The following is a 23,222-nucleotide window of genomic DNA, read 5'->3' as shown; positions in this document are numbered from 1 at the left end:
CTATTTAACGTGGCCTTGGTGGTTCTTCACAGCAGCTATTGACCCAAAAGCAGCATTTGGAGCAGCAAGAGGAAAAAGACCACCTGGGCCATTTGTGCTGAGTTTGTGAGGGTGTCATTGTTACCCTCAGTCACTTGGTACTTCAGGTGGCTTCTGGAGGGTTGAGGAAGTGCAAACACTTGGATCCTTACACTTGAAGAAGAAATTTTCTTTTGTTGTTTTGCCTAATTCCCAGGACCACTCTTTGAAGTGGCCAGTGGTAAATATATCTCAATCTGTTTTTCTTGATTAAAAGTAACGGTGCAAAGAATCGGCTTCCTAGTTGCCACATGGGATGGAGAAGGGGCTGTGAAGAGTAGGACACGTAATTAAGTTTCGCTCCCCGCACACCCACCCACCCAACACCTAGTTGGCTTTTTAAGCTTTGGAATTTGGAAGTCCTTCAAACACACTCAGAGGGCGAACAGAATCTGTACCCTCTTTAGTCCGGCTTGAAGTCCTCCAAGGTCACCATGACTGCTGTCCCACTTTGCCATGAGGAAGGGAACTGAAATGTAAAATGACTCCTTAGGCCTCTAGGATTTAAGGACTACCCAACAGGAAGTGTGCTTCTCAAACCTCCAGTTGAGTAAAATGAAGCTGTTGGGGAGGAAATTCTGTGATGGAATTGCCATCTACAGTGTACTTTCCAACTAGGGAGCTAGGGAGATGCTGGCTGCACAGCACCTAGAGGGTATCAGCCAAGGCGCCCCCTTCCTGGGCCCTGGGGAGGACCCCGCGCGCTGGCTCTCCATCCCCCTTGGTGCACTTGCCAACGGCTGGGCTGCACAGCCTCCATTCCCGCTTTATTTAATGGCGCCTGTGGCTCCCTGCTGCTTGAAAAGCTGTTTATGCAAACGAGCCAGGGAAGATCTGAAGACCTCGCTGTGCCTGCACTGGTGAGAGGCCCTGTGTGTGTGTGTTGCCCCATTAATGAGCCTTCGAAGGGCAACCCTTGTTTGTCTTGTCATGGTGCCAACTCCGGAGACTCGTGCCAGAGTGCGCTGCTGATGGCAAGCCCGCCATGCGGCGTTCTTCCGGCCGGGAGGAAAACACACTCCTTTTTCAGAGAGTCATTTTGGAGATGCGTGCTGAGGGAGACTTTCCTTCCCCAAGGCCACCTCTCCCCTCAACCTTCCCAGGCTTCCCGATCATCCCTGAACGACAGGTGGCAGAGTTGGCAGAGAGCAGGAGTTCCTCTATCTGGGAAGGTTGGATGGGGTTTCCCAGGTGCTGCCACAGGACCAGAGAAAAGCAGCTAACAGGTTATTCATTTGTTCTTGCCTAGATCAGATCTATACAAAAGAAAGCTTAAGGCCCGTGGCTGCTTCTACCTGCATCCTGGAAATAGCGAGTGCAAACAAAGAATCTGCTCAACTGAGTTTCTCTTGGGTCTGTGCAGCTTGAACCCCCGCAGTTTCTCCTGCTATTCAAATTAAATCTTCTGCTGACCAAGAACTACTTCATAAGAACCTAACCTAACCCTAGTGAGCCTAGCGCCGATAGCTCTTTCCATGAGGCAGAAACCTTGTCCATACCTGATTCCCCTCACTCTCCCCTTGAAACCCAGAATTATATTTAGGGACTTGCTTGGCTTCCTGGATTTCTGTTTCGTTGACTGTCTATTTAAGATGGCTGGAATGAGGGCCGCCTCTGTAGACTTCAGAGCTTTCGGATATTTGGAATGGGAAATAATAAATCACAGAATACTGAGCTACTCAGGTGTCATACCTGAGCCTCAGAATTAGGATGAATGGGTCTTGGGTGATCAATTATATGTAACGTTCAGATCAACACGCTCCCACTAATGTGATTTAAGACGTATCCTAGAAAGAGAGAATGCTCCTTCTAATCAAGCTAATCATGTTTTAATTAAGTTAAAACTCAATCAAGTTTTTTATTCATCCTACATGCTTCGCACTGGGCTAGGAGATGAACAGAATTATAAGCTGATGTTTGCCTTCAAGCAGCTTATCGTCCATTTGTAGAGATAAAAGTAACCAAGCTGAAGCAAGGAGGGAATGTTTTAGTGTCAGTGTGGTGGTGATTACTGTCGGAGTTCAGAGAGGAGAGGGTTTTGTGGGTTTAAGTGACAGGAGCGGGGTTCATTGCCTCCGTGGAACTGGAGCTTGTGCTTCTTAAAGGACGTCCAAGGTTTGGAGAAATGTTGAGGAAGAGAGAGAACGTCCACAGGACCTGGGGCTGCGGAAACAGAGGAGCGAATGTGGTGATGGGGAGGAGACCGTGCTGTTGGGGAAGCGAGAGAGCTGACTGATTGATCGTGTGGTGGCCGATTTTAGAGCGTTTTAAAACCAGGCTGGAGAGCATCAGTTTGAATATGCGCATCAGCTGTCTCTTGCATGGGACAGGCACTGGGAGAATATGACTGCGGGAAGGCTAGAGTGATCTTCCCTTTCTGTTTTCTGGAATCAAAGATGGTACCGAGAGTTCCATCTGGGGAGCCCAGGGCGTCCAGTGAGGGGCAGTTCCGCTTGGACATGTCGAGCCGCGCTGAGTGTGGGGTGATGGAAGGCTAGCCGCTTGCAGACATCTTGCGGTCAGCTGAAAGTATGAGATGCATATTCAAGCGATAAGTCAGGAATGGAAAATTTTGTTTGGGGAGTCAACTCATAATATCAGTAATTGAAACCACAGAAGTAGTTAAGGTAGTTGAGGTACAGAGATAAGAGCAGAGAGCCAAGGGGGAAGAAAGAATGATGGTGGTTAAATACTACAGAACAGAGGAGAGGCTTCTGGGGGTTAATGTGGGAATTTTATCAAATAACTGGAAAAGTGCATCCATGGCGGGCTGAAGGGATGGGAAGAGGGTAGGCAGGGTAGAGGTTGGAGAGGTAGGAGGAGAGCCAGAAAACCATGTCAGAGAAGTGAAGGGGGGAGAAGGTTTCAAGGGGACAGTCAGCAGTTTTGAATGCAGGGGAGATTGAAGAGTATGAGAGGAAAAGAGGAACAACTGTTGGTTACTCCAAGAAGGGCATTGGTGACCTTGGAGAGAGAAGGCCGCATCTTGGAGGCATGGGGCCTTCTGACCCCACTGAAGCAGTGTCCAGCGCCCCCTCCAGAGAGCCTGAGCCTGTATTCTGGGGTGGGGCCCAGTGTCTGTGTGTATCTTCGCTCAGCTCTGTGCTTGGGTGTGCTGCACAGCAAAGCTTGAGAACTGTTGATGTGAGGCGGTCTAGCTCCCGCTACGCACACAGAGCTGGCTTTAGAAGATGAGAGTCAGGGAAGTGAAGCCGTGGGCACAGTCCACTCGCTTAAAGGAGTTGAGATCCAAGGGAAGGACGGAGCAGCATTGTGTGCCTGGCGGTGTGAGTGGTCAGGCTTCCATTCAGGAGCTCATGCGGGTGTGGAATACGGTGGCCAGTCAAGTGGGAGGGTTGGCCAGTAAAACCCTGTGAAGCCCTCTTATTAATCATCATGGAAAGGGCAACACACCCCTGCCGTAGAAGTAACAGGCAATTAACAGAAGAAATAGAAATTGCCAATAAGTATCTGCAGATGGGTTCTCTCTTACTAGCAAAAAATTTATATTAAAGTGAGATGCCATTTCTTGCCTGCCAAATTTACATTTTTTTAACAAAATAATACCCACTATTGATGAGGGTGCAGGAAAATTGAGGCTCGTGTGCCAATGAGCATGAGTTGGAAAGACTTTCCTAGAGGGCCATTTGGCCTATGCCGGGGAGCCTGAAATATTCGCAGTTTTTGAGCCAGCAGTTACACTTCCAGAAATACGTCCTAAGAAAATAGAGATGGAATGTTATGGGTGAAAGCCTAGGTTTTAAAGTAGGAAGGAAGGCTTACCTGCTTTCAAAGGCTGACTTAGGTAGTATGTGACTTGTATGAGGTATTTAACCCTCTAACCCTCAATTTCCTCATCTGTAAAATGGGCTGTTGGAAGGATCAAATGAAATGATGTCTATTTAAAAAGTGCTTAGGACCATGCCTGGCCCTACTAAGAGGGTAGTAATAGAGCTGCTACTTATTTTTATTATTGTGTTATTATATATGCACAAAGATTTATGAGAGTTGATTGCAGCATTAACAGCAAAATATTAGGGATTGCCTAAATGTCCAGTAATAGAGCTTAGTGAAATTATGCTATGTCCATAGGATGCAGTATGTATGCACCCATTAATTCTAACTTACGAAGAATGTTTCATGACATGGGAACAGTTTAATGCCTAAATTAAATTAAAGGGGTAGACTACTTAAGGAGCAGTGTGATCTGAGGTTGGTAAAGATGTGTTAACTATCGATACATAGAAGAAAAAAAACCTAAAAATTTTCTACCTCCCAGTGGCTCTCTGGCTGGTGGGATTATAGGTGATTTTTATTTCAGCTATTGAGCTTTTCTGCACATACCCCCAAATTTTTAAAATACCAAGTTCATACTCCTTTAGTAAGAAGAAATTATTTAAAATAAGTCTAACATCATGAGATGCCAGAGTGAAACTGTAACGGGCCAGATGGTACATTTTACATCATTTCCTAGCTTTTGCTCCACAGCCCAGGAGGAAAAACAGAGAGATCAGAAATGGGATCTTTTAAGAGGGTTTTTTAGGAAATCAGAGATGAAAAGTTTTAGGTGCTAGCAAAAGAAGGCACTGAAGTAGTACACTCAGTGGGGAAGGTATCCAGTTCAGCAGGGAAAGCACTTGAGGATGGAGGGGCTGAGGTGCGCACCTGTCAGGTAGGAGGGGCAGTTGATGCAAGAGGGAAGTTAAAGGGGCTGCATTTGGTGGAAGGAGGGGCTGCTTCACATCTGGGAGCTGGGGGGGATCCATGTGTTACGGTGCATAAATCCAGGTCAGGAGAGAACCATTCAGGCCAGAGATGGACAAAGGATGCTGGCCTGTAGTCCTCAGGATATGGTAGAGAGGTCTCAGGGTAGACACTGAAGTAAGTACCTAAGTGTTGGGATAGCTGGTTAAACTGCCCCCAATCCTTTTTTTTTTTTTTTTATGAAAAACGCAGAGAATTAAGTAATAGCTGAGTCATTTCACTTTTTATTACTGTATTCATGGGTTTGGTTGTTTTTGAACTGTGAGTGTGTCCATGTGTATAGTAACAAATTCTCTTCCCCTAAATACCAGCTCATCTCTCCCAGCACGCACAGCCTGGGCTGCTAGACCTGGCTCTGCTTATGATCTCACGACTCCTTCCTCTTCCCCTCCACGAGTCCACTGGAGCCAGAATAATCACGGTAGTTGTGGATTCCCTGCAGAATGGACTGAGCTAGCAGTTTTCACTTCCAGGCTGATTTATGTTCACGCTGGAAAGAGCACAGATGCACTTATTAGCAAACACGAAGCCCAGGGCCTGGACAGTTCTCTGGGCCTTCCGGGCCCTGGTCCTCCTGCAACACAAGAGACCTGTTCCAGCATGTGTGTGTTTTCCGACCTCGCCATAGTAACAGAATAATTCTTAAGGCTACTGGGAAATTGCTACCAAGAGGATGGAATCTCACCTATTTATGGTTTAACACTTACTGACTTACACGCAGCAGCAATATACAAATACAGTTATTGTATAAAGCACAGAATGGAATTGGATGTGGTTCTTCAGTGGCTTCCAAGCTAAACAGATGAGGGTATTATTTCTTTGCCCCTTGAATGAGGTTTCTACTTATCTCAGAATCTAGGTTGCCCTTGGCTTTTTTTTTTTTTTTTTTTTTTTGAGGCCAAGGGGATAGTTTATTCATTGTTGTGTATTTCGCTAATGTGTTTCAGTCTAGGTTAAGCAATGCCCACCCTCTGTAGGTTGCTGGGGTTCTTTTCTGTGGTGGCTGCCCCTGCCATTATATTTAGAATTGCTTTTCACCAAGTTAGGGAAATCTGTCCTGAATCAGGATCATGGGTGTCTTAGTAAATATCTTACAGTGTGTGTTACTTGAAATTCCGCCTGACTTAGAATGGCCGTTTGTCTCCTCCAACCAGGGGGCTCTATCTAGGACCTCTCGGCTGAAGGAAGGGAAGACCAGTTTTCTCTGTCTGCACCTCCCCGTCCAGCCTCCCAGCCTCCCTCCTTTCATGAAGCTGTGCCAGGAATGGATTTCAAATGAAGATAAGGGTAGGGAATCAGGCTGGGTTGGCTGTTCATAGGTATTTTGGGAGGTTCAACATGTAGAATTCCTGCACTGGACAATTTCTTTTTTCTTTTTCTTTTGATATAATATCAGAGGTACAAGAAAGTTATAATAATAGGACAAAGAATTCTAACATACTTTTCCTCCAGACCCCCCCCACCCAAGTTAGCATTTTCTAAGTTCTATTTGTATGTTTGTATTTATGCAGGTCTGTACAGACACACACTCTCACACGTTTTTTTCTAAGCAGTTTGAAAATCAAGACGTCATGCCCCTTCACCTCTAAATGTATCAGTGTCTATGTCTTAAAAGCAAAGATATTCTCTTATATAAAAATTATCAGTTATCAAAATTAGGAAATGAACATTCATCTACTACTATTACCCAATCTACAGATCTTTATCAGATTTTGCAAGCTGTCCCAATTGTACCCTTTATAGGGAAAGAGAACCCAGATTCTTTGTTATGTTCACTGGTCACATCTCTTTAGTCCCCTTTAATCTGTCTTTCTGCCTCCTGACTGACATTTCTGAAGAGCCTAGGACGTGTTTTTTTTAATAGATCTATTTTTTTAAAATTTATTTATGGCTGCGTTGGGTCTTTGGTGCTGCGCGTGGGCTTTCTCTAGTTGTGGCGAGCGGGGGCTACTCTTCGTGCTTCTCATTGCGTTGACTTCCCTTGTTGCAGAGCATGGGCTCTAGGTGTGCGGGCTTCAGTAGTTGTGGCACGCGGGCTCAGTAGGAGCCCTAGGACATTTTGTAGACTGTCCCCAGTTTGGATTTGCCTGATGCTCCCTCCATGATTAGACTCAGGTTTTGCATTTTTGGCGGGCATGTCAGGGAAGGGATGTTGTGTTCTTCTCAGTGTATCCTCTCAGGAGGCACAGGGTGGCTATATGTCTCATTCCTGGTGATCCTAACTTTGATCCCATGGTGAAGGAAGGTGATGTCTGCCAGGTTTCTCCACTGTAAAGTTACTGTTTCTTCTTCTGTAGTTAGTAAGTGTCTTGTGGGGAGATACTTTGAGACTGTGAAATATTCTGTAACTACTCAAACTTTCATCCACCGGTTTTAGTATCCATTGATTCTTTCTGGAATGGGTTATTATGATGATGGTTACCAAATGGTGTTTTTCTAAATCCGTAATTCCCTCTGCATTTGTTAGTTGGATTTCCACCCTAAGCAAGAACTCTCCCTTCTCCCACTTTTTTTAAAATTTATAGAAGTATGGAATCATGGATTCTTATGTTATATATTGGGTTATAGTTCTTTACCCTCATGTAACTTTCTTGCTCAAATTGTCCCAGGTTCAGGCCGTGAGAGCCTCTGCAACCTGCTCCTGGGTTCTTTGGTCACACTCTCTTCATTCTTAGAGCACTTCCTTAGGTTCTGGCTCTGAAAGATGCTCCACGCTCATCCTGCACTTTCCCTGCCCCAGCCCAAGAACCAGCCAGTTCTACAAGGAGACCTGGTTCCATTTAGAAGAGAATGGTTACCCACACACTTCTTCAACTAAGAAGAAAAGAAAGAATGTGTACAGGGATCATCTTTTTTTTTTCCTCTCTCAGAGTGTTATCATTTCTCCTAATGCCTTAATTTTCCCCACGGTTTTTTTAAGCATCTATTACATCTTGGATGTGGACAGTACAGAGATGAATGAGACATGGAACCTACTCTCAAGCTGCTTTCAGCCTAGTGGCAGAAACAGACCAGTCAACATATAATTACAGCAGTGCGATAACCCCAGAGTTGCAGTGTGTCGCCATATGCAAAACACTGTGGGATCACAGAGGAGGAGGTTAAAGCTGATAAAGCTGACTGAGCAACCGATGGATCACTAGGAATGAATAGAATCTTCGCATTTCAAAGGACCCAAGAGGCCGCCTGATGGAACCTCCGGCCATGGCAAAATGTCTTTTTTCTCCATTCATGAAACCAGTCAACATTCCATTTGGGAGCTTTAATAATCTAGAGAAAGATTTTCATTTATATTGAGTTGAACTCTAATTTTTTTTTTTATATATAAATTCCCCCTCATTACTCCTAGTTAAACCCTGAAGCTAAGTAGAAGACGTGGAACTAATCCTCAGTGTACGTGGCAGGCGGGCCTTCGCATGGCTGAGGATAGTTGTTTTGCCCTGCAATGGGGACCTCTCTTTTCTTTGCTCTTGAGCTGATCATGGTCAAGCCATTCAGTGTCAGTACCCCTCTTACGAGATTTCCCCATGTGGCTCATAACATTCTTCATGCAGGCAGAGAAAATGATGAGGCTGTGATCCTGCTGAGTTTGAACAGGTAGAGGTACCCCCTGTAGCCCAGAGGCCACATTTATGTTTTTGGTCACCATGTCAGCTTTGGGCTGCCACTGAATTTGTAGTGAAGTAACACCTCCAGGGTTTCTTTGCATGAACTACTGTTAATCCAAGTCTCTTCCGTTCTCTGTTGGTTTTACTGCTTGCCTGAACTGAAATACAAGGCTTCCTATTTATCCTTTCAAAATTTCATCTTGTTCATTTCAGCCTGTTATGGAGAGATTTTTTTTTTAAGTCCTGATTCCACTAATTAGCATATTAGTTAGTCCTCTCGACTTTATTTACTTTGCAAATTGGTGTATGTGCTTGGTCTTGTCTGCCCCTCAGGTTGTAGATTTAAGTGAAGGGAACCAGGGATAAGGCAGGAATTAAGGCATGTCCCCAGGCACATTGACCTTTGAGTGGGTACTGTATATCCTCCCCCCACCCCCGCCATGCTGCGTGGCATGCAGCATCTTACCCCAACCAGGGATCGAACCTCGTGCCCCCTGTAGTGGGAGCGCAGAGTCTTAACCACTGGACTACCAGGAATTCCATGTGGGTACTTTAGGTAACGGCATCCTCCAGCTTTAAAATCAGGCAGACTTTATTATTTGAAAGACATTTTGCTACCCTAGATACAAAGAAGTGATAAACTTTGGGATACGTTATTACAATCAAAAAGTACCCTCTACTGCATTTCTCAGATCATTGAATCTAAGTGAAGCTGCTTTTCAGTTTATTTTATGTGAATTTTCTTACTGAACCTACAGCTAATTGCTAATTCCTCAGGACTTTTTTCTCCCCAGATGCTATTCAGCAACTGTCGACTCTGTTCTAAAACTGTGAGGAACTTGCAGTATATAATCTATAACATATCCTTTTAAATCTAATATATATATTTATATTTACTTTATCCAAAATGATGATACACATCACTCCTTCCCCTTCTCTTGTTTTATATTACTTCTGAGTGCTTTTTCACATTTAACATTGTATTTATTTGTTTGCAGTCTTTTCCCCACAAGAATGTAAGCTGAGACCTGTCTATTGTTGATTCTCTAGCATCAGGCACATAATAGGTGTGCAGTAGATGTTCAGTTAATGAATGAATGAATGAATACATTTCTAGATTTATAGTTTCTGGAATCTGCCTTTTTTTTTCTTAAAAGAAGTCAGGATAATGGGCCTACCATACAGTTCTTTGCAATAGCAAAGAACTTTTATTCCCTTCTTTCCTGTATGAAGATATCCAAGTAAGAGAGTCCATTTTGAACTCTCCTCCCCCACCACTCCCAAGCAAAAAAAAAAAAAAAGGGGGCGTGTGTATGAACTGGCAGTGTTCCATTACAGAGCAGTCCTGATAGCCCATGATCTTAGAACAGTCCCTGGTACCTAAAGATTGAATGTGAACGTCAGATGTTCTGAAGTTCTTGAGAAACAGACACTACAGAAAGACATAGTAGAGTGGCAAAGAACACAGACTCCACAGCCAGACTACGGTTTTGTCATTTAGGCTGCATAGCTTGAGCAACCTCAGTTTTCCCTTCTTCAAAATGGAGATAAAAATAGCACCCATCTCACTCAGGACTTCTCTGGTGGTCCAGTTTGGTTAAGACTTTGCTTTCCAATGCAGGGGGTGCAGGTTCAATCCCTGGTCGGGGAGCTAAGATCACACATGCCTCACAGCCAAAAAGCCAAAACATAAAACAGAAGCAATATTGTAACAAATTCCATAAAGACTAACAGTGGTCCACATCAAAAAAAAAAAAAATTAAAAAGCACCCATCTCATGGAATGGTATGAGCATTGAGGTGGCATTGAACCCACAGGCCTTACCATGATGCCACACACAGGAAGTGATGACTTCCCTTAAGATGATTTTCATTTTAAAAAGCCTTGGGAAATAAAGGCACGAAGGAGGAAATGAAGTAGCCCATAATCTCATCCCCTAGCAATTACTGCTGTAAAATTTTTTGATATAAATCTCATGTATTTCCATATGCAGACCTATATAGGCTTTGTTCACTCAGCATCCTGTGATCGTTTTCCCACGCCCATAACTAGTTTCTTTTAAAAATGCTATTTTTTAACATCCTATGGAATGCTATGCACTGTAATTTATTTAGAGTACCTTGTTTCGCCAGATTATTTCCATCTTTTTTTTTTTCTGTTATGAACATTGTGATGAATAATCTTATATCTCTATGCATATCTTGGATTGTTTCCTGGAATGGGGGAATTGCTGAGTCAAAGGGCATGTGCATTTTTGAGGCTTTTGATACCCACTGCCAAATCGCGGTGCTTATCGAATCCCCCTCCAGCAGAGACCAGGGAGTCCCCGGGAGCCCTCCGGTTTACTTCTCTCTGGTGATGCTGCATGGGTTATTCACGAGGGGGGGGGTGGGCAATAGTTTCTCGCTGTCTCTGCTCTCTCTTTGTTTTTTTCTTCCCCTTTGTTTCCTTTCTTGGTTTTCTGCCAAACTGCCTCTTGTGAAAGGACCGCCTAATTAACCCTGTGCTAATTAACAATTTAAAATTACACAGTGCAACCGTTCATGTTTAATTCTCCAGGAGCTGGTGCATCAGTGGAGCCCCCTCCCCTTCCAAGTAACTGCACCTCCCACCCCAGCTTCCCTGTAACTGTTGCGTGGAGCCCAGTTCTGTCTCCTTAAGGGAATGGGATAAAGCTGTCACATCACATCTTCTCAGTTGAAAGAGGGAGATGGCGGCGGGGGGGGGGGGGGGGCGTGGCGCCCAGGATAACAGGGTGGAGTTTTATAATTTTAAACCATCTTTGAAATATAAAGACTGATATTGGCAAAGATGCAGGGACTTTACAGGTAGGTTCCAAGGAAGCTATAACTTGTGAGAGGAGGAAGAGCAGGGGGCTCTCGATGAAGATGTTAGAACTTTTCTGTGCGAGATGACTTCTCACAGGGCAGAGGGAGGCGCTCAGCAGAGAGTGCGAGGCTAGATCCCCCCCGTATCTTCCCTTTAACTCTCTTACTGGGGAGGTGTGCTCAGTTGAAATCCAACTGAATTCTTAACACCACACACACACAAAAACCCCTTGCTGAGTACAACACCGGTGGTCATGAGTAGAGCACGTCTGTGTTTAAAGGGGATTTTGGGGTGTAAGTGGCTGGAGGGAAGCAGGCTGCAGGAGGGGTTGCAGGTTTGTGCTGTGTGTGCTGGCCCTGGAGGTACTGGCGGAGGTGGGGGGCGGGGCAGAGCCGCGTGTATGGGGGCTGTGAGAGCACCGGGACCCGCTGGATTCCCAGGCTGCCCTCCGTAACTGAAGATCATTGATTTTACGGGAAACCGTGTTTACAGACAGAGTGCCGATCGACCTGCTGAGTTGACTTCTGCCTCCTTAAGTAAGAACTATCTTTTTCTTATTGACTGGCTGATAAACAGAGTGAAAGGAGCTGCCGGCCAGGTAGGAGAGTGGTAGAGGGCCTGAGGTCCTGGAGCTGAAGAATGGGGCAGGGCTAAGAGATTTCTTCATCTCTGTGCTCTGGTCCCCTCTTGTCCACCCCCACCCCTGCGCTTCCCAGGAGTGAGCCCAAGACTGACCCTGCCTGGTTACCTAGCAGTGCAGGCCCCAGGCATGGAGGAGCTGGAGGTCTGGTGAAACTGTTGTAAAATAGAGAGTGTCTCACTCAAGCTTTAATAATGCACATCCCCTGGGCATTTGTATTAAAAATGCAGATTCTGATCTGAGAGTCTGTGCTTCTCACAGGCTCACTGGTGAGCTCACTGGCCCTGAACCACACGTGACTTAGCAGAGTTGTAAGAGCTTCTGATTGCCCTGGCCAGCAAGCATTGAAAGGAAGCCCAGAACTGGTGCCTGAGGTCCAGAGTGGGATCCTTCTTTCCCACCAGCATCTCAGTGGGCTGTTGCCCCTGCAAATGAGTGGTCCCCTGTGTGTCCCCTCTCATGGGGCTAGCGTCACCACGACGGGCACATCTGTCTTTGCCTATAAGGTCACCTTTTCTTGACACCTTTTGCTGAGGAATAGAAAACAAAGTTCAGTGAGTTTTTAGAAGTCCCGATCCCTTAGCTGGATGATTTGTGGAGGAGGAAGAAGAGGGCAGAGCGGGAAGAGCCCACCAGTTAACGGGTAAATGCTCGCAGGTTTCTTGGCCCAGTCCAGGCTGGAGAGGAGATTGGCTTTGCTGTCGATACACAAGTCCCTGGTGAAGCATCAAAGCTGTTCTCCTTTATCAATCGTGGCCTCCCCTTCCCGCATGTTCCTGTAACTTACCAAGCATTTATGACATTGATCTTACAGATCGGGCTGTTAACCCTCCCGCCCCTTCAGGCCTGCCAACCTTTTTGGCCTGAGCTGTCAATCAGATGTCATCCAGCCAATTATGTGCGTCCTTAGGAAGAGCCACCCTGGATTCTCACCTGTATTCCAACTGAGCCTTATGAGGAAGTCTCATGGCATTTGCTGTTTGGTTTGGTGTGGTTATCTTTGTTTAAAGTCAATATGTCTTTTCTAAGGCACACGGAACCTTGTTGTAATGGAGCTTGAGATTACATGCTGAGAGGTGGTGTGTGTTTGTGTGTGTGTTTTAAACAAAACGTGACACGTTCTTCCAGAAAGTTGCTTCTCCTGAGACTTCTGGTGAACCTGCCTTCCCCGTCTTTTCCCGAGGGGGAGCTATTGGCTAGTGTGCCGTCGAGAATCAAGCAATGAAAAAAGAGTGGGAAGATGGGGGTCGGTGGGGAGGGAGACCAAAGCCAGCCAAAACCTTCATCCACTGTGTGTGAATGAGATGGTGGGTGGAGAAGCAGCCAAGTGTTCTCCTGGAAGGAGGTGTGGCGGGAGGGTGGCCTGGGATTTGCAGCGAATGCTCAGGGCCCTGCGAGGCGCTGAGTTGCCTCTTGGAGCGGGGCCGGACGGAGGAAATACTCCTGTGATGTTGTTGCCACAGGAGCAGAGCGGTGGCGGGTGATCTGATGTCTCCCTCCCCAGGGACGCGAGGTCTCAGAGGGCAAATTCAGCTTAGTGGCACTTTGGAGTCGGAAACGGAAAAGCCCCAGGGCTGAAGGACAGCTGCTTTGGGTAGCGACTAATAACTAAGAGGCAGGTGTGGAACGGGGGCTGGCGGAGCCCAGCTGCCATCTCGGCTCGCCGCGAAGATCCTTGACAGCAGAAACCACCCAGCCAGTGGTGAACGGGCTCATCCAGACAGGGCGAGATCCTCTCTGCTGGTGGGGGAGTCGGCCCGTTGAGAGTCTGGGCGGTTCTTCTTAGAAACATCAAGCTCACGTTTTGCACCTACATATTTTGAGTCTGAAACCAGCTGAGTCACAAGCAAGGGTGTTCTGTGGGTTGTAGGGAGGGGATGGGAATTGGGAGATCCGCCTTTCTCAGCGCCCAGATGGCACTGGCCTCATTTTTAGATTTAGGCCCTCAGTTTTACTGCTTGTAAAATGGGACGATGTTTCCCAGACTTGGAGAGGATGAATGCAGCCGTGGGCCCTTTTGGGGGCTTCGCAGAGCTTGTCCAGGCCTGCACGCTTGCCCTTCAGCCCTGTAGTCCTCCACACTTTTCTGTGAACTTCTCAAACTAGAAATCTGGTCAGTAAGAGCAGCGGCACAACTTCGCCTCTAAATCAAATGGCGTGTCCCCTCCCAGATTCATGGTCCTTCCTCGAGGGCTGCAAAGTCTTCCTCCTCCTGTCTGTCCATCCCCGGCGTCCCCCTGGCCCCCAGGCAGTGCGGGCAGCCGGCGTGGCCTTGTGCTGCCATCTGTGTGCGGTGGGGCCGCTGTTCTGTGTCCTCGGCGGGGCCTGGAGAGTTGATGCGGTCCTCGTCCTCCCCTGTGGCTCGTCGCCCGGCCCCGACTCTGACGCTGTGCTTGCAAAGAACCCAGATTCGAACCGGTCTCCAGGGGTAGAGCTGCCAACATTCCGAAGACAAAGAGGGATTCTCCTGATGCCCCTTTCCCCGCACCTCCACCCCCGCTCCTGCCACGCAACCTGGCCGTGACACCCAGGGGCGCCGCCCACCCTCTGCGCCTCGATGGGGTGGGGCGACGGCCGGGGTCCCCACTGCCCTGCGGTCTCTGTTGTGGGTGTGGACAGAAACCTGTTAGAGCGCTCTGTGTGGGACCTTAGCCTCGGCCCTCCTAACCTCTTTCCTTTCTCTCTCTCTTTCCCCTCTCTCCCTCCTCTCCCCCTTGCCTCCGCCCTTCAGGTCCGATCCGTACTGGGTGCAATGAAAGCTCCACGCAGGCCTTACCATGGAAGGCTGTGACTCGCCTGTCGTCTCGGGGAAGGACAATGGGTGCGGTATCCCTCAGCACCAGCAATGGACTGAACTCAACAGCACCCACCTCCCCGACAAACCCAGTAGCATGGAGCAGTCCACAAGCGAGAACCACGGGCCCCTGGACGGCCTGAGGGCCCCCTTCAATGAGCGCCTCGCGGAGAGCACCGTCCCGGCCGGCCCCGCTGCCGAGCCCGCCGGCAAGGAGGTCAGCTGCAACGAGTGCTCGGCCTCCTTCGCCAGCCTCCAGACCTACATGGAGCATCACTGCCCCGGCGCGCGCCCCCCGCCGCCCCTGAGGGAGGAGAGCGGGAGCGACAGCAGTGAGGAGGGGGACGAGGAGAGTGACGTGGAGAACCTGGCCGGGGAGATCGTGTACCAGCCGGACGGCTCGGCGTACATTGTCGAGAGCCTGAGCCAGCTGACCCCGGGCGGGGGCGTGGGTGTGGGCGGCAGCGGGCCCCTCCCGTCGCTCTTCCTGAACTCTCTCCCCGCCTCAGCGGGCAAGCCGGGGGACCCTTCCTGCGCTGCGCCCGTCTACCCACAGATCATCAACACTTTCCACATAGCCTCATCCTTCGGGAAATGGTTTGAGGGCCCAGACCAGGCTTTCCCGAATACCTCAGCCCTGACGGGGCTCAGCCCCGTCCTGCACAGCTTCCGCGTGTTTGACGTGCGACACAAAAGCAACAAGGATTACCTGAACAGTGACGGCTCTGCCAAAAGCTCCTGCGTATCCAAAGATGTTCCCAACAATGTGGACCTGTCCAGATTTGATGGCTTCGTGCTCTACGGCAAGAGGAAGCCCATCCTGATGTGTTTCTTGTGCAAGCTCTCCTTCGGGTACGTCCGTTCGTTTGTGACCCATGCGGTGCACGACCATCGAATGACCCTGAGTGAAGATGAGCGGAAACTTCTTAGCAATAAGAACATCTCCGCTATCATCCAAGGGATCGGCAAAGACAAGGAACCCCTTGTAAGTTTTCTGGAACCAAAAAACAAAAACTTTCAACTCCCTTTAGTTTCCACCGCTAACCTCATAGGCCCCGGACACAGTTTTTATGGTAAATTTAGTGGCATTCGAATGGAAGGGGAGGAGGCTCTCCCAGCCGGCCCTGCCGCTGGCCCCGAGCAGCCCCAGGCTGGTATCTTGACCCCCAGCACCCTCTTGAACCTTGGCGGGCTCACCAGCTCGGTCCTGAAGACCCCCATTACCTCAGTCCCCCTGGGGCCTCTGGCCTCCAGTCCTACCAAATCCTCAGAGGGCAAGGACTCTGGGGCAGCAGAAGGAGAGAAGCAAGAAGTGGGCGATCCGGATTGCTTCTCCGAGAAAGCAGAGCCGGCCGAGGAGGAGGCCGAAGAGGAGGAGGACGAGGACGAGGACGAGGAGGTGGAGGACGAGGAAGACGAAGAGGACGAGGAGGACGAGGACGAGGGTTGCAAAGGACTCTTTCCAAGCGAGTTGGACGAGGAGCTGGAGGACAGGCCCCCCGAGGAGTCTGGGGCCGCAGCAGGTAGTAGCAGCAAAAAGGACCTTGCTCTCTCAAACCAAAGCATTTCTAACTCCCCCTTAATGCCTAGTGTGCTCCAGACCCTGTCGAGGGGCGCAGCTTCTACTAGTTCTAATTCCGCTTCTTCCTTTGTTGTCTTTGATGGTGCGAACAGGAGGAATCGTTTAAGCTTTAACAGTGAGGGCGTCAGGGCCAACGTGGCAGAGGGCGGCAGGAGGCTGGACTTTGCTGATGAAAGTGCCAATAAAGACAATGCCACAGCACCAGAACCAAATGAAAGCACAGAGGGGGACGATGGGGGCTTCGTCCCCCATCACCAGCATGCTGGCTCCCTCTGCGAGCTTGGGGTGGGGGAGTGCCCCTCGGGGAGTGGCGTGGAGTGCCCCAAATGCGACACGGTCCTGGGCTCCTCCCGCTCGCTGGGCGGTCACATGACTATGATGCATTCTCGCAACTCGTGCAAGACACTCAAGTGCCCCAAGTGCAACTGGCACTACAAGTACCAGCAGACGCTGGAGGCGCACATGAAGGAGAAGCACCCGGAGCCGGGGGGCTCCTGCGTCTACTGCAAGAGCGGGCAGCCCCACCCTCGGCTGGCCCGAGGCGAGAGCTACACGTGTGGTTACAAGCCTTTCCGCTGTGAGGTGTGTAACTACTCCACAACTACCAAAGGCAACCTCAGCATTCACATGCAGTCCGACAAGCATCTCAACAACATGCAGAACCTGCAGAACGGAGGGGGCGAGCAGGTCTTCAGCCACACGGCTGGGGCGGCGGCGGCGGCTGCTGCGGCGGCGGCCGCCGCGGCCAGTGTCGGCAGCTCCTGTGGGGCCCCCTCGCCCACCAAACCAAAAACCAAACCCACCTGGCGGTGCGAGGTGTGCGATTACGAGACCAACGTGGCCAGGAACCTCCGCATCCACATGACGAGCGAGAAGCACATGCACAACATGATGCTGCTGCAGCAGAACATGACCCAGATCCAACATAACCGCCACCTGGGCCTCGGCAGCCTGCCCTCGCCCGCTGAGGCTGAGCTCTACCAGTACTACCTGGCCCAGAACATGAACCTGCCCAACCTGAAGGTGGACAGCGCGGCCCCAGACGCCCAGTTCGTGATGGGCGGATTCCAGCTGGATCCCGCCGGGCCCATGGCCGCCATGACGCCCGCTCTAGGTGAGGCTTGACTCCATGTGTGTCTGTTCTGAGGATGGGAGTTAAACCGGGGGAAGCTGCAAGTGGGCCGAGATCGTGTTGACCTGGTGGATTCTGTCGAGTCCTGTGGATTTGGGGGATCTTTATTTTCTTGAGAGTTGTTTTGTGCTCAACTTGAGCGTCCAGCCCCCACGTCTTTTTCTCAAGAATCCCTTGAACTCTCTGTGAGCCTGTGGAAGATGGTTTGCGTTCAACAGAGACGTGATTACACTCCGGCTCCACGGGCCGGGATTCAAATTTAAGTGTTTCCTCTAGCTGTTTGGCTTCAGGTCAACTTTCCCTTCTGTTCCCATTCCCCCTTTCTCTCTGTCCCTTTCTTTATTTGAAAAATTGCCACAGTTCCCCCTAAACTTTGGGGTTCCATTAAATATTTATTGAAATGTACAGGAAACGGTAGCTGGTGTTTTAAATAGGGACAGTCGTCGCCGGAAGAGGAACTGGAAACCGTAGTGTGCCTTATTTAAATAAGCCAAGGCTGGTTCTGAGCTGACTGGGAGCCACCCAGATACGTTTCTCAGAGCTCTCCAGTGTTTTCCCCAGGACCTTGATGAAAGAGACGGGTTCTTTCTCTTTCTTACTTTGCATGAGTTGCCAGTGATCAGTATAGTTGGGAATTAGATGACCCTGGGGCACCGTGAGGAGTGGTGTGATAGATGAGAGGTGACTAAATTCTAAAATTGTAAATTAAAGACAGCCCGGTTTTTTTTTTTTTTTTTTTTTTCTTTTTGCGGTATGCGGGCCTCTCACTGTTGTGGCCTCTCCCGCTGCGGAGCACAGGCTCCGGACGCGCAGGCCCAGCGGCCATGGCTCACGGGCCCAGCCGCTCCGCGGCATATGGGATCCTCCCAGACCGGGGCACGAACCCGTATCCCCTGCATCGGCAGGCGGACTCTCAACCACTGCGCCACCAGGGAGGCCCAGACAGCCCGGTTTTAATATCAGATCCCGGTTAACGGAGACTTTGTTGCCATGGAGAACATGGCTCCATGTTAGAAGACATGGGTTGGCTGTTTTACCATTGGCTTAATAGAGTAGAACGGGACCAAGAGGATGGGATATGAATGCCAAAAGCCATGACTCTTTTCTTGTTTAATTTTTTAAAAAGTTTTTTATTGGAGTATAGTTGATTTACAGTGTTGTGTTAGTTACAGGTATACAGCAAAGTGAATCAGTTGTACATATACATATGTTCACTCTTTTTTTTTTAAGATTCTTTTCCCATTGACAGAGTATTGAGTAGAGTTCCCTGTGCTATATACTAGGTCTTTATTAGTTATCTATTTTATATATAGTAGTGTGTATATGTCAATCCCAATCTCCCAGTTTATCCCCCCCACCACACCCACTGGTAACTGTAAGTTTGTTGTCTACATCCGTGACTCTACTTCTGTTTTGTAAATAAGTTCATTTGTACCTTTTTCTTAGATTCCACATATAGGCGATACCATCTGATATTTGTCTTTCTGTGTCTGACTCACTTCACTCAGTATGACAATCCCTAGGTCCATCCATGTTGCTGCAGAAGCCATGACTCTTTACGTACAAAGAATCATGACCATTTCTGGGGGAGAGCTTCTATAGCAAGAAAATGTACAAACCAGTTTCGTGAGGACCAGTGTGATGGTTGGGCCCCTCCTGCCCCAACTGCGCGAGCCTCGGACACGCACTGCCTGGTCTTCGTTCCCTGGTCCCGCTAACCTCTTGAGACCAGCAGTGATGTCCTGAATGAAACAGGATACCCTTCCTGACATGGGAGTGAGTTGTTCTCGGCAACAAAGCGTGAGCAAGTGCCTTTATCCTAGGATGGCTTAGGTTCATGCCAGAGGGCTAAACCTCCCCAGTAAGCACATCTTTATTTGGTGGTGTTGCGGTGCTAATTGCTGCTGCTGAGTTATATTTCACAGCATTTAATTTGTTGTTCCTACCATGCCTTTAAATTTGAATCCTTGCTACTTTAATCTTGTTTTCTGTTTTGGAACATTGACCTGTTGATCTTTTCTTACCAAACAATTTGAAGATGTTTTACCCACTGGTTAATCATCATGGATGCATAGGGATCAGTCATCTTATTCGTCCCCAGAGTGAACCACAGGGGATGCACACCTGGGAGTGGCATCAGTACTCGAAGACTTGTCACTTTTTAAAGCCTGTGGCAATTGGGGTTTTCTCGTCTAGAGATTTAAAATCTTGGGGAGGCAGATCTTGGAGTAAATCAAAGATAATGTAAGTGGAATGAAGACACAGAAAATGGATGGGTTCATACTGGGTCACAATGAAGACTTTTTAATTACCTTGAAAACCAGTAATTCTGACTAAGGCTTAAATTGAGTGGTAGAGAAATGGTTTGCTTTTAACACCTGCTGTCTGTGAGTCTGCGGGGCATCATGCATTCCGGGCAGGTGGCAGATGCACATACATAGAGGATCCAGACTTTATTTCTTAAAGAGAATAGAGTAATAGAGTGCTTCCTTCTGAAGACCTTATCCAGGTAGCCAAGGAGGGCCCTGAATTTCCAGTGTCGCTGCTTGTTAGCTGAGGTGAGGCTCTGGAGACCTCCTGTGCCTGCCTTAAGCCACAAGAGCCGTCGAGGTGGAGTGAGGGTGACAAATACTTTATGCCGGAAGCCGGCGTGGGTATGATAGAACGTTTCTACTTGGACCCACGACCTCTGTAGAAGCCAGCGTATGCAAATGAAAAGAGTGTAACTTTCAGTTCTGTCTGCAGCTCAACTGATTCTTCCTTAGGCCGTTTATGAGAAGTCTGTGGGCGTTATTAGGTATTCCTGGGCTCTACAGGGGGGAGGTAGTGTTTGTGAACTACACTCTTGCTTACACAGTTAATGTTCTTATACTGCCTTTGACAGAAACTTCTCCTTCCTGTTATCAGACAGATGCTGATCTGGGGATGCTTTCTTCCTAGAGGCCTTCAGGAAAAAGTTCGGCACCCTCTGTCTGGTCTGGTTGAATTTGCCTCCATTTGTAGACCAGATATTAGGCTTGAGGCCAGATGAACATCCTTCCAGACATTCCTTTGGACTACAGTTGAGCACAGCACTGAAAAATGGGTAGCTTGCCAAGGCGTCTACATGTTTCCCGAATAGCCAGCCAGCCACAGGACACCTACATGAGCTTTAAGGGCTCCTCTGATTCTGCTTTTGGGTTTTTTGGGGGTTTTTTGCTTTTTTTTGGTGGTACGCAGGCCTCTCACTGTTGTGGCCTCTCCCGTTGCGGAGCACAGGCTCCGGACGTGCAGGCTCAGCGGCCACGGCTCACGGGCCCAGCCGCTCCGCGGCACGTGGGATCCTCCCGGACCGGGGCACAAACCCGTGTCCCCTGCATCGGCAGGCGGACTCCCAACCACTGAGCCACCAGGGAAGCCCTGATTCTGCTTTTGATTGTAGAAGGTGTCTTTTAATCCCTCTGCCTCTCTGAGGGTGTGCTCGTGGGCGGGACTCAGGTGCCAGGGTGTCACCTTCCAGCCTTAAAGTCAGGTGTGTGGGGAGATGGGGCCCAGTCCTCTCTAAGACCATCTGTCTGGCATGATTCAAGAGTAGGCACCCGCTAAGTTCTCATTGTGGGCGCTCTCCTCCCACCTGCCTGTGAATTGGGTGAGGTTCCTCTATTTCTCGGGGGCTGAATTAGTTCCTTGCAGCCCTATGGATTTGTAGGATTCCAAGCCCTAGGGCTGTTTCTCCAGGGTATAGTTCTCAAGGGCGTTCTGGCTTGCCTGTCGCCCACATTTCACTGCTTCTCTGCTTCTGTCTTTGATTTGCATTTCATTTTAAGAGCTTGGGATGGCAACAGGGACCTATTTCCTCTGCGTGTTCCGAGGACTTCTCATTTTCACTCAGGCATCCAGCAAGTGCCAGCTGAATTTCTCTTTAGAGCAATATTGATGTGCTGAGGTTAAATTTAAAAAGCGAAAAAGATCTGATGCTTCAGGTGGTTGGCATCAGAAACAAATATGTGTTTGCTCCTTGTCTTACCCTCCGGGCAGTTGCTGCTTTCACTGAACACCGCATATGTGTCATGGATGCTGCCTGGCCTTTGTCCCCATCAAGGGATGGAGTTTTAGGCTTTTTTCCCCCTATCTCTTTTTCTCTCTTGTCCTAAAAAGAATGTCACAGTTATGGCTCCTCTCACCAGGGGAGGTGGCAAGAGAGAAGACAAGCAGAAAGCTTCCCCCGTCTTCTGACATGCGTGCGCAAAAGATTTCTGTGTCTTTCTAGACTGTCCACAGGCTTCAGTTGCAGCCACTCTGCTCAGTCAAGCCTGTACTGAGCTGCTCGCTCGAAGTGCCTTGTGTAGCATAAATAAGAAAATCTTTTTTTTTAATAATAACGTCTTTTCCTTGATTGGCCACTAACTTGGATTCTAATCAGTCATTAAAAAAAAAAATAACCTCAGCCCAACCACATGTAGAAGGTCAAGTTTAAATATCAGTTGGGGAGTGACAGGGGCGGACGTAATAGCTCAAGCGTGTGTATGTTTAGGGGAGAGGCAAAAAACAGAAGCCGAAGCTCAGCATTCTGCTCGACTGTTCGCTTCGAGGTAATGGAGGGAAGGCTGCTCTTTCCAGGCCTTTCCCGTGGTATAAATAAGAGCTCAGAGTATTAATTTACGCTGGTGAATGAGAGCCGGTCCCTGGTTTACGCAGGGCAGTGATGGACTGAAAAAGAGCAGGGGGGTGGAGAGGGAGGAACACAGCTTTCTCAGGCCCTTTTTTTCGGGGCTGTGAGCGAACCTTTGCGTTTCACTGTCCATCTTGATCCAACTTCCCAAACCTGTAACATTTTGGCTGCTTTTTACCTCGTCTGGCACATCAGACCTATGAGCCTCTGAGCAGGGGCCTGTGTACCCTCTAGAGGTTCAACAAGGAGAAGACTGGACCCTTGTCCTAAAGAGGCTACATCCTGATGGGGACACCGGCCAACATGTGGCTCTGTATGTGGCTGAAATACGCCAAAGGAGAATGTGCCGTGTCCCATAGTAGACCTACATGCCACGCAGTGCAGGGGGTTCACGGAAAGGAAATGATCGTACTTTTGGGAAGGTGTGGGAGGAGCCAGCGCCATTGACAGGCAGGTAGGCTCTTGACCAGTGGGGTGTGACGAGGAATAGGGAGATCATTCCCGAAATCTAAGGTTTAGAGCCGTGCCGTCCAATACAATAGCCACTAACCTAAATGTAAATGAATTAAAAATAAAAATAACTAAAAATTCAATTCTTCAGTTATACCTTAGCCATATTTCAATTGTCCAGTAGCCACACGTGACTAGTGGTTTCCACATTGGACAGTGCAGATACAAAATGTTTCCATCTTCGCAGAAAGTTCCTGTTAGATAACACTGCTTGAGGTAAATTCTGGGCCCACTTCTGATTCACCACGAAGGCGTGCTGTCTTAGAATGCAGCTATAACTCATTTCCAACATTTCAGGGACGGGAGTTTCAGATTCTGTTATGTCCAGTGAATGATGCTTTTATTTCTGTCTTTTCTTGGGTCTGAGTGAGAAGCTGAATTGAAATATTCAAGAGATTAAGTGGTTCCTACGTTCTTCTAGGCGTTCTTTTCCAAAAGAAGAAACAAACATACAGGCTTCCACACACTTCAGAATGTCCATAGGAAAGATGCGAACACATCAAGTTGATTTTTGTTGTAGTTTTTCCCAGTTAGTAGCACCTTTCAGTGCTTGAAGTGGGATCGTTTTTCTGCTGGAACCTGGGTGGAGGGTGGCGGAGGGCCGGCGGTGCCTCAGTTAGGGCTGCCGCTGTGA

At 48.6% G+C, this 23,222-nt stretch overlaps 1 protein-coding gene across 7 annotated transcripts in view; it reads left to right on the top strand.

The window, feature by feature from the left end:
• ZFHX3 (zinc finger homeobox 3) overlaps positions 1–23,222 on the top strand; it is a 258,929-nt gene that overhangs the window by 71,463 nt on the left and 164,244 nt on the right. For 6 of the 7 annotated variants that reach the window (XR_014292026.1, XM_082605621.1, XM_082605620.1 and 3 more), the window contains one exon: positions 14,651–17,409. The exons of the other annotated variant lie outside the window; for it this stretch is intronic. Coding sequence is in view for 5 of the 6 variants with exons in the window: in XM_082605621.1 (XP_082461747.1) it covers positions 14,697–17,409 (2,713 nt within the window). In the remaining variant the exon portion in view is untranslated. The remainder of the gene's footprint in view (positions 1–14,650; positions 17,410–23,222) is intronic. 7 annotated transcript variants of the gene reach the window in all.

The sequence above is a fragment of the Mesoplodon mirus genome, assembly GCF_964341445.2.
Source record: "Mesoplodon mirus genome assembly, chromosome: 19".
In the NCBI taxonomy this organism is placed as follows: domain Eukaryota; kingdom Metazoa; phylum Chordata; class Mammalia; order Artiodactyla; family Ziphiidae; genus Mesoplodon; species Mesoplodon mirus.
Note: the sequence above shows the minus strand (reverse complement) of the source record. Positions and strands in the feature narration are given on the sequence as shown.